At 33.8% G+C, this 16,996-nt stretch overlaps 2 protein-coding genes across 4 annotated transcripts in view; one reads left to right on the forward strand and one right to left on the reverse strand.

The window, feature by feature from the left end:
- Positions 1-16,996, forward strand: part of LOC129806475 (GTPase-activating protein skywalker) — a 341,214-nt gene that overhangs the window by 104,229 nt on the left and 219,989 nt on the right. The window lies entirely within an intron of this gene.
- LOC129806466 (RB1-inducible coiled-coil protein 1) overlaps positions 1-16,996 on the reverse strand; it is a 139,163-nt gene that overhangs the window by 93,019 nt on the left and 29,148 nt on the right. For all 3 annotated transcript variants that reach the window (XM_055855085.1, XM_055855086.1, XM_055855084.1), the window contains exons 4-10: positions 14,940-15,228; positions 14,665-14,872; positions 10,726-11,222; positions 10,451-10,637; positions 6,505-6,697; positions 6,234-6,438; positions 2,003-2,231 (exon numbers count right to left, since the gene is read on the reverse strand). In XM_055855085.1, coding sequence (XP_055711060.1) covers positions 2,003-2,231; positions 6,234-6,438; positions 6,505-6,697; positions 10,451-10,637; positions 10,726-11,222; positions 14,665-14,872; positions 14,940-15,228 — 1,808 coding nt within the window. The remainder of the gene's footprint in view (positions 1-2,002; positions 2,232-6,233; positions 6,439-6,504; positions 6,698-10,450; positions 10,638-10,725; positions 11,223-14,664; positions 14,873-14,939; positions 15,229-16,996) is intronic.

Genomic DNA, 16,996 nt, shown 5'->3' on the forward strand with positions numbered 1-16,996 from the left:
TGAATCCCAATGTTAGGCAAACTTGCATAATTGTATGTGCATAATTCCGTCAGGTGCATAATCCCGAAGTGCATAATGCCGGGACTGAGTGTAATTCGCGGTGAGCTCTATCTCGTGAGTTCGAGCATTCCGTAAAAGAAAAAAAAAGCATTTCGCAAAAGAATTTTGACCTATTTGTGGTGTTGACTCTCGGGATTTTGTCTCTTTAGTATTTCCACTTTTCGGGTTTTTGGGTTTGGGACTTCCAAATGAACGACTGCCACTCGAACGATAGCCATAATAAACCAGTAATGAATCGGTAAACGATTATTCTGGATCTAACTAACATAGATCGTGGATAATGCGCAATTTACAGTTAAGGCTATAATTCTTGAGAGCAACACTTTTGTCTGAGATACAATTGATGAAAATCAAACTGATTCAGCAGTTCTGACTATTCCACAAACTTCGACCGGGAATCCGTCTTACACAGACACTTGAGAGAAACAGACTATGCTTCTCTCTAAGCTCGACTTGTTGATTGAGATATTGTTGCAAAACAGGAAGTGCCAAAATGCTTAATTTTTAGAATGCACTTTTCATGTTTTGACACCTTTACTCTTCCCACTCTTCCTCTTCCTATTATTTATATTAAATTTATTGTTATTTTTATACAAGAAATGCCGCGACATTATAAAATGTTCGCGACCCATTGTAATTTGGTTCAGTTCTACTTAATAAACCGCGTAAGCTTCATCACGACTTTTCATTTCGCTTAAATATCAATCCCTAAAGGAGTACTTCTTCAGGACAACTAGGAACAGGCTAGCTAGCCTCTTGTCCCAGCTCAGTGAATAAATTATCATCTCCTTCGAATCCTTCACAATCGTATTTTGAGAGGAATTTCAAGTCCAATCGTTTCGAATCAGTCGAAAAAGAATAAACACAAAAAGAGGATGACAAAATGAGGTATGACCAATTTTACAAAGCCAAATTGGAAAAACCCTTTATCACATACACTTCTAGGCCCTTTACTTTTTCAGAATTTGAAAAACCAAAAGAAAATGGCAAAAAATCAGAAAGCCCAAATGTAGCACTACGAAAAAAAATTCAAATAAAAAATAAATAAGTGATAACTATCATGGGATAGAAGATGCGGAAGATGCTGAGTGAAGAAATTTCACACCAGGGAATTGATAACACTATGACAACGGCATTGCAAAAAAAGAGCCATTAAAAGCTTTTTGCAGAACTTCTAATGATTCTTTTTCTATTTTTTTTCTAGATTGAGGGACTTTGCTGATCTTTGATTTTTTTTTGACTACTAACAAAAAATTGATTTTTTTTAAATTGTTTTGCAGTGGAAATTTTGGTTTTTTAAGACTCAAAATAAAAAGTACCTGAAGTAATTTGATAACAGTATCACAATTATGATGCTGCTCCATATTCCCTTTGTCATCATCCGGTGTAATGATATTCTGTCCCATTCCATCAAGACGATCGCTACTCAAACTCGATGGTAGTGATTCATCAATGTAAAATTCAGAATTTATGAATTCACTATCGAATGTTGATTGAAAATTGCCATGTTGATTATTACATGACGGTGTTGGGTGACTTAAACATTTCCCACCATCATCAACATCACATTCTGCCGAATTGTCCGGACTGTCGGATGATGTTGAGACACCAGATTGGGCATCTGTATTGTGGGATGGTGATGTTATTTCAGGAATTGAGGGCAATGTTGAACCAGTCGAAAAGGTAAGGGAATTATTGCTGTCGAGACTTTTCATTGAACTCAACACGCTGAGTTTGTTGAGACGGGGATTTTTCTTTGATGGAATGGACAGTGAGAAGGACTAGATAAGATGGTCATGATAGATACATTGTGCGGTTAGTAAAAGCCCCCACAGACAAACAAACAAACTTAAATTAAATCTCACACAATTTCTCCATTCACTATTCTTTGCCTTTCTTCTTTCTTTCAAAAAACAAAAAAAAAAAGAATTGAGCAACTCACCTCAGTCAGAGTCTCCATTGATTGAGTTTCAATTGCTGGAGTCGATGTACTAGCACTGCACATTTCTGGCTTTGAAAGTGATGTCACAACTGGAGCCAGGGAAGTTTGTGTGGACGTCGCAAGAGTTGCATACGTCTGAAGGCTCCCCGTTGCTGAAATCCGACGACGATCAATAGGACTCTGACCCACCTTCTCAAATTCTTCCGTGTCCGTTTCACTCTCAAATCCCCTAAAATTCCCCCAAAAAAAAAACAATAAACTTTCGTAATTAAATCCAAAGTTTTCAAAGTCAAAAGTTAAACAACTTTGTACGGTCACTATAAAAAAATGTCCACACCGTTTCATATGAAAATCCCAAGGAAAATTAAAAGAATCTGACCCATGTCCCCGGGTGAAAATTCCACTTCTCGTACACGGTAAAAAATTTCGGCACGTATTTGTTCCAAAAATTAGCTCCTCCACGGACACCGAAAATTTTTGGAACAAATTTGTACCTTCTAGGAGGAACAAAAAGATACCCAATATTAGTAACGAATTTGTTCCAATAAATAGCTCGTCTAGTATAAAAACGTATCCCTCCTCCTCTCACACTCAGTCACCCGTCACCGAAGTGAAGAGGACGCCAAATCTGTGGCAATTTTCGTGCTACATGGTTTTACTTTTTTAATTCGAGATTCCCTTCCCCTCCTTCTGCCAGCACTCGCATATGATTTCATCATGCACGCGTCTGCAAAAAACACTCTTAAGATGATTCTTATTTGATGTTCCTTATGAACTTTCGCCACCGAAATCCATCTCGACTGAAGTATAGGCCTTAACTGTAAGACGAAATCACTTACACGAATTTATTCCCGACAATGGGAACAAAAAGATTCCCCATATGAGTAACAATTTCGTTCCAAAAATTACCTCGTCCACGGACATCGAAAATTTTTGGAATAAATATGTTACAGTTGTAGGAATAATATTGTTAAAATATTAAAATAAAAAATATGTACCAATTTGTTCCTGACAGTGGGAGCAAAACATCCGAGTGCAACAAATTCTGTTCCAAATTTCGGGAACAAATTTGTATAAAACGAAATCAACTCAAATTTGTAGGCATTCCACTGTATCAAAACGGTTCCAAAAGAAAACTCTAACAAAATTGTAACTGTATTTTGTAACGAAACTGTAAAGAAAACTTTTTGGAACAAACAAATATCTTCTCTAGGTACAAATTGATTCCAAAAAAATTTGTTCCAAGGAAAACTTGTTCCAATATTTTGGTCAGTGTCCAAAAGTTTTTACCGTGTACCAGGTGAAATCTTAAGGTCATAAAGGAAAACTGTAAAGGAGTGGTACGCACTATCCCTAAGTAAGGAAAGTGTACCACGGATCGGAATGTTAAGAGACGTGCTCCATATTTAGTTGAAAATGTGAGCCCCAAAACACTATTTGGTAATTTTTTACATGCCAATTGATATATTAGTGATCCATTTAATCATTTTCGTGTATTGACACTTTTGCTAATTACGGAAATTAATAATATATAGGTGTAATTGTAAGGATGCAATGTGTTCCACGGATCGGAAGGGGGTGAGCCACGGATCGGCAGGTGTTTTTGATGAGGATTCTCCTGCTTTCTTGGCATCTAAATCACTCTACAAGGCTTCATTGAAGCTTCTTTGTCATCCTTACACTATGCACTGTGTATTCACATGATACAACTTCTAAAATTGTTAAATTTAATGAAACTTTCACTGGTAAATTGTTCTATCACAACAAAAACATCTAATAATGGCTGTGAAGATGACAGCTGAGCGCGCTGACCGCAATTTTCCACGAAAAAATGTGCCGATTCGAGGAACAGATGAAAGAAAACGTACTTGTTCACAAAAAATAATTTATTTTCAATATTCCTTGCCGAAATAATTAAAAAAGTATATTGATAGTGAAATTAGAGTCACTGAATATTCATTTTTTAATTAACACAGATTTGTAAATCATTTTAATCAAACCTAATTCCTCATATTCTTGCAGACAAATTCTCGCGTGAAATATTAAGAAACCGATGAATGGCGGATTTTTTGCTAAGACTCTGATACAGTGATTCAATAAATTAGGTAAATAATAGCAATTTTGTTTGAAACTCGACGAGAAAATTGGTTCTGTAGATTAAATATGAACTAACGTGCTGCATCTTGATAAGAAAATTACTAAAAATACAGGGAATAATTTTCAAAAGTACATTTTATTTTGGGGTTCCGATACGCGGGACAACCTTCCGATCCGAGGAACACTGACGATCGCTGGTACATTTACCTTACAGTTCCCATTCTGGGGAGAATATTAAATGAGATTCTCAACAATCACACTTACTATAATCCTAACAAAATTTCATGTCCTCCGATCGGGCCCAAACTTTGCCAAATCAGTACCAAACTTAAGGTCCCCTGACCACCCTGACCCTAGCTATAAGGGGTCAAAAGTTCAATTTTCGAATGGCCATATCTCCGGTTCTAATTGTCAGAATAAAAAAGTGAGAGCGTTTTGGAAAGCTCTCGTGAAATGCCATTTCCCTTTCTAGCATCGCAAGTTCATAAAACCACCGCTAGGGGCTCTAATATCAAAAAGGAGATTTTTAAATTTACTAAGTCAAACAACTCAAAAACTCCTTTGTGCATCGGGCTGAAATTTTAGTATGTTGTAGCCGTTGATTATACCTATCAAACAAAAAATTACTTAAGTCGATCGATAACCCTTGACCCGAGCTTTAAGGGATCAAAGTTCGAAAATTGAGTGGCCTATATCTCCGGTTTTAATTAACATTTTGAGCTAAATTTTAGGTTTTTGGTTTGGTTTGGTTTGGATGAGCACTTTCCATTGAAGTTCAAAAAGTCACCACAGGTGGTGCTGCCATAGCGTCAAAATTTAAACTAATTTTTCTCAAAAACGGCATTGTGCAAGTTAATCCAATTTTAAAGTATTATAGTCCAGTCTAGGACGTTTTCAAAAAGGGGCGTAAGTGCTCTGTGGTTGTAATAGAACCGGAGATATGAGGGGTCAAAATTTACGAAATTCAAAACGCCATATCTTCGGTTCTATTTGCCCGATTTTGAAATGTGAAGGCTCAAATGAACGATCTCACAAAATGCTACAATTTTCTAGAACATTTGAACTTCGTAGGACCACCGCTAGAGGCGCCACAGTCTAAAACCCAATTTCAATATCACATAACCTCAATTATCTCGACTGTCGCAGAACCGATTTTGATGATTACTTCGACACAATTGTAGACGACATTTGTGTCTATATTTCGTCCGGTTAGGATTATCTGTCCCTTTCACATAGATTTCTTCAAATAATCTTTGTAATATTTTCGGAAAACTGTGAGGTCTTTTCCAGTGACATAGCCGGGGAGGGTCGTTGAATTTTTCCCGCTTTTCCGAGGAAATTTCCAATAGATTTTCTTGAAAAATCTCAAAAAGACAACCGGAAAACTGGAGAATTTTTCCAAAAAATATTCCTTAAAAAAGGTTGATGAAATACTTCCCGCTTTTCTTGGGAAATTTCCCATAGTTTTTCCAGAAAAATCTTAGTAAAATTCGGGGGATTTGTACCACGGATATACCCATGAAAGCCTGAAAGATTATCTCTACGTGTATCTCAATCAAAATTTTCCCGAAAAATATGGTTCAAACACTGAGAGAAATCCGAAAAAGTTAAAATAACATTCCGGAAATGTTAATTTTACCCTGCAGTATTGATCCAAAATCGGTGTAAATATTACCCTTTTTAGGTGTATTAGGGGTTAAAGTTACCCTTTTTCACGGTTATTTTACCCTTCAAAATGTGTAAAATTAACATTAAAAAATGTTGATATATTTTTACACATTAAAAGTGTTAAAGTTCTGAGGAAAAAATCGCATTCTGTTTTTTTCTCAGTGTATTGATCCGAAATCGGTGTAAATATTATGCTTTTTAGGTGTATTAGGTGTTAAAGTTACACTTTTTCATGTTAATTTTACTCTTAAAAAGGTGTAAAATTAACATTAAATAAGGTTAATATATTTTTACACTTAAAAAGTGTTAAAGTTATGAGGAAAAAAAGTTAATCGCACCCTCGTTTTTTTCTCAGTGAAGGCCTACCCTGCCTAAGCTATGCTGCACAGCGCTCTTTAGGCGATGAGTGCCGTGCATTGATGAATTTTAACATTAACCTTATACTTCATGTGAGCTACTCACTAACCTTTCATAGTCCTTCAGATGCGAATGCATATCGAGAATCCTGGGCAAATCAGTAGTTCCCACTGCCATGCTTCGACTTTGTCCCTCAGCCCTTTCCTTACTTTTACTCCCAGATCTCGATGAAAAAAATTCTATCACAGCACTTAAGTCTGGAAGTTCGATTTTGGATCCAATGTCAGGCAAACGAACAGACAGCTCGTGGATATCTGAAAATCACTATCACCATCAACATCTGCACTGGAAAAAAAGCTTTTTCAAAAACAAAAGCTCACCATTCTTTGTTAAATTCGGCAGACTAGAATCAAACATTGAGGGTGCTTCAGTAGCATACGCCGGCGGCATGTCATCCATCCCTGGGAACAGGGTACAGAGAAAGTGACCCTCGAACATTGACCAGAATTCCTGACGACGCACTACTTCTTCATTGTAAATCGTCAAAAGATGACATGCTAAATCGGAAGCCCACTAAAAAATAAATTTCAATGGAAATCTTAGGAATAATACTTACTCTTTTTAAAAATATAATTTGGGTAATTTGTTAAAAAAGTACAGCGCCGAAAAGTTAACATACACTGAGTGAGAGAAATCCGAAAAAAGTTAAAATAACATTCCGGATATGTTTATTTTATCCTGCAGTATTAATCCGAAATCTGTGTAAATATTATGCTTTTTAGGTGTATTAGGTGTTAAATTAACCCTTTTTTAATGTTAATTTTACCTTTAAAAAGGTGTAAAATTAACATTGAAAATTGTTGATATATTTTTACACCTAAAAGGTGTTAAATTTACGAGGAAAAAAAGTTAATCGCACCCTCTTTTTTTCTCAGTGTACCAAAGGCGTAGGGTAAGTGTACCAAATTTCGGCCAGCTTGCTATTTCGACCACTTTTTTTGTTCGTCAAATTACCCTGAATTTAATAACAAAAAATAACAAAAAATGTCGCTTCGAGGAACGAGATGATGTTTTTCGGACTTCAAAATAATTCCGGAAGGGCAAGGATCTATGAAAATGAAGGTGATCGAAATAGGCCCCCAAAGCTTCTACATTTTTATTCAATTTAAAAAGTATTAGAAATGATTTTAGAGAAAATAAAGACGATAAATTGTCTACAAGTTTCCAGGCAACAGTCCTTATAAAGAAATAACAAAAAAATCAATTTGTATTAAAAATATTACATTTCGAACTTACGACATTGGCGCTTGCATGCAACTATGCCGAAATTTGGTACACTTACCCTACAACTAGATTACTAAAACATCATTAAAACTTCACAAGGTTTTTAATCTGGATTTTGAAATTCATTAGCACGATAAAAAGGCAAAAACCGTCATCTTACAATCGAATAGTTACTCGCAAAATGATACAACTCTTCTGAAAAGGTCCCGTTTAAAATCACTGAATTCCAAGCTGAATTCTTAAAAGTTTGATATCAACTCTCGCAGCTGCAGCCACGCTAACTGAAGGCAAAGGGAAATTTTCTGTAGTTTGGGAAATTTATTTACACATTATCCTTCGTATAATTTCGTTCATTTCAGGATTTTAACATTCACTTCATTCGAGAATTTGTTTTTTCAGGATTTTGATCAATTCCGGATTTCGACCCATTCGCGATTTTGTTTCTTCGGGATTTTGGCCTGTACTGTTTTTGAACATATTATGGTATCATACGATCACCGTTAGATAATATTTAGGGAAACTGTACCAAATTTCGGCCAGCTCGAAATTTCGGACACTTCATTTGTTCCTCAATTTTCCATGAATTTTTTGTCTCTAAAGATTATACAATGCAAAAAAATGTCGCTTGTACTCTGGAAGAATTCCGGAAGGTCAAGGGATTATAAGAATCAAAGTGGCCGAAATACAGTAGCCTCTCGCTCAATCGACTCTTTTTCAATCGGGTGCAAAATTTTGATGACAATTTTCACGTTTAATTGTGAAGCAAATTTGCTCAAATTCGCTGTAGTTCCTCTTATTTTATCATGATTCTTTATAATTGAGCACTTTTTGTGGAATTTACAATGATTTTGACGCCCAAATCTATCGATAATATGGATGACATTTTGCCACATATGCCCGATTGATAGATAGTCTACTGTATTACCCTAATCTATGTATATATTTTTATTCATTTTAAAATGTACTAAGATTGATCTTTTAGAGAACACAAAACCGATAAACTATCGACAAGGTTTCAAGCAGCACTCCCTAAAAAGAAGTTCCAAAAAATCCAATCATACCGAAATTCTGTACACACAGAAAAATTTTGACTCTAAGAATATATAAGATCCTGGGAACTTAAATTGGACGTGAATCCCCGAGGCGTTTAAGTTTAGAAGCTCTGAGCGAAAGAAATAGGCTAGAATCCCTAGCTCTTTCAAATTAAGAGATCGGGAACTTAAGTTCAGCATTAGCTGGAAAATGAAAAATGTCTACAGATTTTCAGCAACTAAAACTAAATAATCAAAGGATTTAGAATTAGGGCATTGGCATTCATTGGATGGGATTTGAAATTAAATTCCTGGGTGTTTCTGTTTAAGAATTTTCCATTTTTCTGTGTGTACAGGTACCCTATTTTTCGGAATTTCGAGATCGAATATCACGCAATCCTCAATTTCGATTTTATATGAAATTTTGGTATTTAGTAGAGCCTGTCACACTAAGAATTTCAATAAGAAAACGAACTTTTCAAAATATTCTGAATATTTTGATAATTATTATGTAGGGCGAATCCCCGGAAATACACCTTATTCCCTCTCAAAACCCCGAATCAGCTCTTCAACGCCTTCACTCTTTCCCTATCAAACTCAAAAATTGTTGAATTTTCATTACATTTAGTTTTATTTTAGTTTTTTTTGCCTTTTTATACATTTGTAATGTTTTTTCCTGTACTCGGGATCCCCCCTAATGCGAGATAATTACATCTGATGCTCGGATATTTACGATATACTTATTATGCATATAAATATTTGATGTTCTATATGACTTTTGGCCAATGAAAAGCATCTCGACTGAAGTATATGCCTTAATTGGAAATTCAACAATTTTTACACAACTTTTGTTTAAAAATTCAACAACTTTGGTTGAAATACAAAAGGCTTCACACTATAATAGTGTGAAAAATTATGATCAAACTATAATAGTATTAATTTTTGATCATGTGACAAAAAATACCATAAAGTTGTGTATTTTTTTACACTATAATTATATGAAAAACTATAAACATACTATAATAGTGGTAATTTTTAGATTTTTTCAACAGTTTTAAATCACGAAACAATGTTGAAAAATTTTTATGACTATAATAGTGAGAAATTTTACACAGATCGCAATTAAATAATTAATTTATCCGATTTCACACTATTATAGTGTTAAAATTTTACACATTTTCAAATTAAACAACGTTGTTGAACATTTTTCAACTATAAAGTGGTAATTTTCAATCACGTGACAATAAATTACCAAATTATTGTGCATTTTTTAAACATTTTTAAATTAAACAACTAAAATGGTCGATTTTGCACTATTATAGTAGTAAAGTTTTACACATTTTTTTACTGTGTAGTTCACGTGAAACTTTGTGTTTCAAATATTTTTAAAAATTTCTTTACAGAAGCAGCTTTTCATCAGTCATACACTAAGAAAAAAACTGAAGAGTTCAAACAATTCTATCGCCGAGTTTAATTAACTCGAAGAATATCGATGTAATTTTTATTTTTTTTCGTTGTAAATTTTAGTATAAATCAAATTAAAACAACTCTGCGTGCGAGTTGAATTAACTCGTCGAATATTGATGTAACTATTAGGGGAGACTGGGGCAAAAAGTAACAAAACGGATAATTTATTTTTTAAACTTTTGTACGCCTTTTGGTATTTTTTTTTACTTGCGACAATGTTTTCTATTTTTCTTTTAAAGTTTTTAGTAAAAACAAAACTTTTATGATTCTGTCAAAATATTTTTAAAGGTTACGTCATGATGCGAAGAAAAGAAAGAAAATCATTCATGTTAAAAAAGCATTTGAAATAGAACTTTTTCTTAAATGTCCGCCTTTATAAATTTGCTTTTTTCCAAAATTTTAACATTAAAAAAAATAGATAATTTTAAGGAGATTCGAACCCAGGACTCTTGGATCATAAATCGAGCGCTTTTCTATTCAAAGGTCTTTCTTCAAATTCTGCTAAAAAAAATACTGCAATTTAAGAAATTTTATCAGTACTTACCAATAAAAAAGCGCTGGAGAAGTTTCTGCGTCTAACCACTTCGGTGACAGCTGTAACGTAGACACTGGGGGCCTGATGAATTTGCTCGATAATCCCCATATGTTTCTGAAGCCTACGGCAGTTGCGGTGAATGAAAAGTAATTTGCTATCTATTTCGTACATTCGATTCTCTATGTAAATAATAAATCTGCAGATGTATCCGTGAGAGAAATAAACCAAAAGAGACAATCAATATTAAAATTAAACCTGTAAAAACCACAAATGAATAAAATTACTTAAGTCTTTGCAGTAAATTGTGTCCAAGTTCCGTTTTTGCCCGTGAAATTCTCGATCTAATGTCTCGCAATTGTTTGTGATTCTTCCTCATGACAATCAATTGATTCTTGTGTGAAACACACAAATCCGGCAAAATTGACGTATCCCCGAGATTATTGGCCCGTGTCTGATTTTGCTGGAATGCCTGAGCCAATTCACTCTGTTCCTTCACAATATTCCTCACTTCAAACATCAACTTCTCCAAACCACTCAGTCGATCTTCCAGTCCCTTTATCAACTTCATATCTTCATTGTGAGCTCCCTCAATGGCACTTTTCACTTCCGCCTTCAAACTCATCATCTCCTTCTCGTCAAATTGCTCTAAACTCTTTATACACTCAGCCGCCATCTTTCGCAGTGAAATCTGATTCTCCTGTGCAGAAATCCATTGCAACAGAGTCATTGCCTTCTCATCCACTTTATCATCCACATCCTCAATTTTCTCCTCAATCTCCCTCTGCAATTGATTTCGAATCAAAAAAAGACAAAAGACAATCACATGAAAATTGTCTTATTGCAAAATATTTTGCAATAATAGGGGCGCTATAATTGAAAAGTAGAAAAGTCGTTTTTTTCGGAATTTCGATATCGAATATTTCGAAATTCGTATTTTCGATTAGAATGAAATTTAAGTACTAAAAAAAAAACAAATTACATAAATTCATTCTCTATAACTTCTGTCCTGCTCTATACATTTTCCATTGAACACGTATTATGGACTTGGTAGAGAGATTCCTTCTCAATTTTAAATTATTTTTAAATTTGATTATTTATTGGTTTTTCTAACAAGAAAATCCTTCATTTTCTCCAATTTCTCATAGTTTGCTTTATCCAAACTTGGAAAATTCATTATCAAGATACTAAATAATTACTGACATAACACTAAAATTTTGTCACTCTTCGAATACTCCCAATGAATTTCAGTTTATGACTATAAACGAAAGTGATTCTATTTTTTTGTCCCAGTAGTACATCACTATTGACGCATTCTGAGTAAAATACAGACCTTTTGCGGCTAGTACTAAATTTTTTCGACGTAAGGCAATTACTTTAACATTTCTACATTAAATTTTTTAAATATACTGGAAAAAGTTAACAAAAATTAAAAAAAATTCAAGTTTTCAGGAGCGATTCTATTTTATTGGCCGCCACTGTATGTCTGGAAAAGCACATTTTTCTCCGAAAGAGAAGAAAATGGTCTATGGCAAAGTTTTAATGAGTTAAATTTCCAACAAGAGTTTGCTGATTAAATATCTTTCAGGTCTTCTGGGAGGTCGTGAAAAAAATAAAATATCCTTTTTGTTACATTTGGAACGAGGTTTCCCTACTTTTTCTAACTTCATGTGGAAGAATTATATGAATTTAAAAAAGATTACAAGGAAAAATTAGGTAGTTTCACATAGGATAAGTGTGCAAAATTTCGGCCAGCTTTATATTTCGGCCACTTTGAGTCTAATTTCGGCCAAGCAATTAAATTAATCACAATTATAGATTAAATCTTCGAATAGTCAATGAATTCATTTTGCTTTTAAATATTTATTCATTTTAGGATATATTAACACAAAAATCGTTAAATTTTATGTATAATTTGAATTTAAATTGTCTTGTAGAAACTCAGTGTGGAAAGAATCTTATAAATGTGACTGATCGATTGTGTTTCGAGCAGTCCTACGATTTGTGGTGAAGTGCAGAGGGTTTTCCTTCGATATTTGTCATAAAAATTGATTAGTTTTCATTAAAGATTCTTTATGTTTAAGTTAATTGTGAATCATTCTTTAAATTTCGGGTAAAATTTCCCAGCTGGATCCTGTATTTCGCGTAAAAAACTAGATACTTTGTGAGCGTCTCTCCGGTGAGGTAGTGTTGCCTATTCCGGCAACATCTTCTGCTTTCCTAAATTTCTTATTCATTTTATGTTTTTTTTTTTCAATTTATGAGTTCTACAATGCCCATAGAAAAAAGCATAGTCTCTATGAAAAAGATGATGTGGAACAGGCCTTGGAAGAGTTCAGGAAAGGCAAACTGCTACGGGACTCTGCGCGTAAATTTGGGATGCTAAGGTAAACTCAGGGATTGTGGGTCATATAAACGTATTAAAGTAAATATTTTAAAACTCGTTTCGGATGATGTTTTGATATTTTTCATCCGTTGCTTTGCAAAAGCTGGTCACAAACAAGGTGGCCGGTATTACAATCAAAGTGGCCGGAATACTAACCCAAAGCAATGTCCATATTTTTATTAATTTTTCAATATTTTAGGAAGTGATTTAAAGAAAACAAAGATGATAAACTCCCAAAAAGAAAGTAACAAAAAATTCCAATACGTATTAAAAATATTGCATTTCAAACTTAAAACTTCGGTGCTTATTTGCAACCATGCCGAAATTTGGCACACTTACCCTAACCATTATTTTTATTTATTTTTTGTTTTTCATTTTAAAACTTTTTTGTATCAGCATTTCATGGAAGAAACGTCGTTTGCATCAAATGCAAATAACAAAACAATATTGTAGATACGGCAAAAGTCGATTCAATCGACGACTTTGTCGCTTGGATTAACAATTGTCGTAACTTGCTCGGTATTTCAATAAGCAATTTGTTGGTCGATTGGATCAGCAACCGAGATATTTACAAAGTAAATGCAGTTATACCAGTATCTGATCCAGGGAAATGACGTTTTCTATGTTTCCCATATGATTCTACCGTGCCGAAAAAACTTTTGAGTTTATTAGCTGTTTTCTGTCATTGTAGAATGAATTATCAAAAAATACAAATACAAAATAAAAGCCAATTTATTATAGAATAGGCAACCGAAGACCCCAAATTGACAACCTACGTAGTTTTGGAGATATCTCGTGAAATGTGTAAGAAAACAGGGAAAAATTTACACTAAAACTGGTCGCATATTTTAGAGCTAATGTCACCCCCCTGATCTGATCCATACCACCGACGAGGGAATCTCACTGGTGCAATAGGAAAGACCGTTGGCTCTTGGGCGGTGAGATCTCTGACTCGACTCTCACAACTGTGAGTTCGAATCCCACCCAGTGCAAGCAACTGAATGTTGAGAAGAAAGGCATTTTTCACTGTGATAAAACGTAATAAAATGCACCGTCTCTACCCGAAAATCTTCAAGGCAATAGAAGAAGCATTCACTACGGAGAAGGCGTTCCTGAGCGATTTACGATCAACCGATTCTTCCAACACGAGGCACATTGTAATTATTACATTGCAATAGCAAACAATGTCTCGATACGATTAATAATAATAATACTCTCAACGAATTTTTGTATAGTCTGTGTATTCCCATATTTTTGCAAGAATTACTGATATAGGTAATGAGAAAGTCACGACAATTGCTGATCCAAGCGACGATATAGAGCCAACAAGAGAATCTTTTACCAATCCTTAAAGAGAAGTTCAGAACTTTGATTACTCGGATTTTTATAAGCAATTACAAATATACATATTTTTATATGAGTACCAATTGGACAAATTTTCATATTCTGAACACAAAATTTCATGTAATTTTCAAAATTTCAATCATATTTCATAGATTTCATAAAAATTCTCAAAATTTCATGAAAATTTCCAAAATTCCATGAAATTTTCTTTACGCTATAAAATGAATGTGATATATTTTCAACTTGTGACACGGCTAGAGGCTAAACGGTAAGAGATATCGATTTCCGGTCCTCGACGACCCCAAAAAAAAACATGTTTTTTGGTTTTTTTCGAAAACGGCTCCTACGTTTTTTCATTTTCGAATATGTTTTAGAGATAGTCCAAGCGAATATTTCATCCTTGGACACCTATGTTCGAAAACCATTTCGATATCGAATTTTAGAACATCAAAGTTAATCAATTTGGAAAATCTGATCAAAATAGAATTTTACTTACCGAATTCGATGATGCTGATTTTGAAGTTTCTGGAGTAGCTTCACGTGATTTTGTACTTGTGCCAGAGGTTATTTCGGCTTTTTCATTTCCCTTCTGAAATGAGTCATTCTCGTAAAATTCATCAAAGGCATGAAAAGGCTTTTCGGCGTTCTGTATCAACGCTGGAAGTATCGGAATACTGGATAGTTTGTCCAAGTCTTCATTGAAACTGCAGACAGAAAAAAAATGATCAAAAATGTACAAATTATTTTAAAAAGAAAAATCTTATCACTCACTGTGACAAACATTCCAAATATTCCGAACGTTTCTCTAGGACTTCATTGAAAACATTCTGGAAGTCATTGCAACGCTTCTTAAACTCTTCCGTGAGATCTTCCATATTGGCCACAACAGCTGCCCAGCCCTGTTGCTGCAGATGTTGCTCATGGACAAGTTTTTCGCACGTGCGTGTCTCTTCTTTGCCCAATTCAAAAATGTGCTGAGCCAATTGGGCTCGTTTCACCACCGTATTGTAATTTGCTGGCAGAGATAAGCAACGTTCCACTTGATCCTTCAATTCAGTGTCTAAAACAATCAATTGGAAATGATACTCTTATTGCACAATTCCCAATTGAAATTTCTCAAGATAAAAAAAAGTTCAATTGACCGTCTCTTTTCTACACAGAAAAAAATATTTGAATTCCTATGAGGGAGTTACAAAATGCTCGTGAATCGTATAACCCACCCAAAGCGGCATTTGATATCTAAATAATGTATGTCTCAAATGTAACCAACATATTTTCAACGTAATCAAGATATTACTAAAAAATATAATGTATGAACATTATGAAGGTATATTATCTGAAAATTATGTGCGTTGTATGCTATAAAAATAACCTAACTAAAAAATGTATAGAAAATATCAGTTATTTTCTATTAATATGAACAATACAATTTATTTAATAAATTCGAGTTAATATGTTGGTATTTCCCCCTAAAATTATGACTAAATGTTTTTATAATCCATAAATAAGTCATAATATAATCCATTTTTGAGTGAAAATGTGTAAATCTATGTTGGAAATATCGAAAGTATAATTACTTTACATATTCTTGCTGTTATGTTCACATAATGTCGTTAAATTGTATGAACATCATGTTTTGATATATTCTAGTTACATTTGTTCCGTAAAGGAGACAAGTTATGTCCAACTTGTGTTCTTTTTATATAAAGAATAGGAATTCACAAACATTTACGAACATTTTTACAAAATATTTTTTTCTGTGTAGAAGCATTCAGAGGCCCTTGGCACTGATTCATTTCTTTCAAACAAAAAAAGATCTCCAGGTTAACAATTTTGTCGTCTGACATTATGAAGAAATATCATAAAAATCTCGCCAATATCTTATCATCAAATTGACTGACTAATTTCTTTATATCTTCACTGTTTTATTATGTCTCTTCATTTGTCTATCTCTTACACTCTCAAACACAACAAAACTCTCTTATCTTATTTATGAATGTGGATGAGTGCCAAAAAATTGGGTCACACTCATTGAAGATTTCTAATGTACGATAATAAAGTCGTTATCAAAATATTTTTATACATATTCCCGTATAATTTTTTTCCGTCTACACGCCTCTACAAGGCAACATTTTGTCGTCTGTCTTCCACCAATATTTTGCAATTAATCTTTTTTTTTTTCGTCTCACAATGTAGACAAAATAATAAAAAGAAACAAACATTAAAATTTATCCCACGGGAAGTCCTTTAGCGCTCCATATTTCTCTTGTAGACAACAAAGCTTATGGACAAATTGCCTCGTAAATGCGTGGTTGGTGAATTTAAAATGTCACAAAACAAATTGTTTACCTCACAAGGATATTTATTTTAAAAAAATGTTTTTAAAGGAATTTCCAATTCCAAATAGAAGCTAAATAAAATTTTTCATGAAATATTTATTCAATTTTATTGAGCTTCTCTGTTTAAATTTAGAGATCTATAAATTAGGAACAATTGTCAGCGCCATATGCGGCGGAAAACAGCGCCCTCAAGCGGAGATACTTTGTCAGTGACAGGTAAATTTACGATATTTTTAACTTTTTCTTTACACTGTGAAAAGAAGGCCTGAAGATGGAAATACAGTGGGACCTCGATAGAGTCAACTAATTATTTCCAAGCCTTTTGACTCTATTGGAGTCCGAAAAAAAATCAATTAAAATGTGAAATTTTGATAGAAAGGGGTATTATTTTATGTTTGTACTAGATCATTGACAAATTCAAAATAAATTCTACACCCTCTGGCCCAAAAAAGTCGTATGTTTGGGCAAAACTTTTAGATTAAGGAATGA

This window comes from Phlebotomus papatasi, chromosome 3 (genome assembly GCF_024763615.1).
Source record: "Phlebotomus papatasi isolate M1 chromosome 3, Ppap_2.1, whole genome shotgun sequence".
Classification (NCBI taxonomy): Eukaryota; Metazoa; Arthropoda; class Insecta; order Diptera; family Psychodidae; genus Phlebotomus; species Phlebotomus papatasi.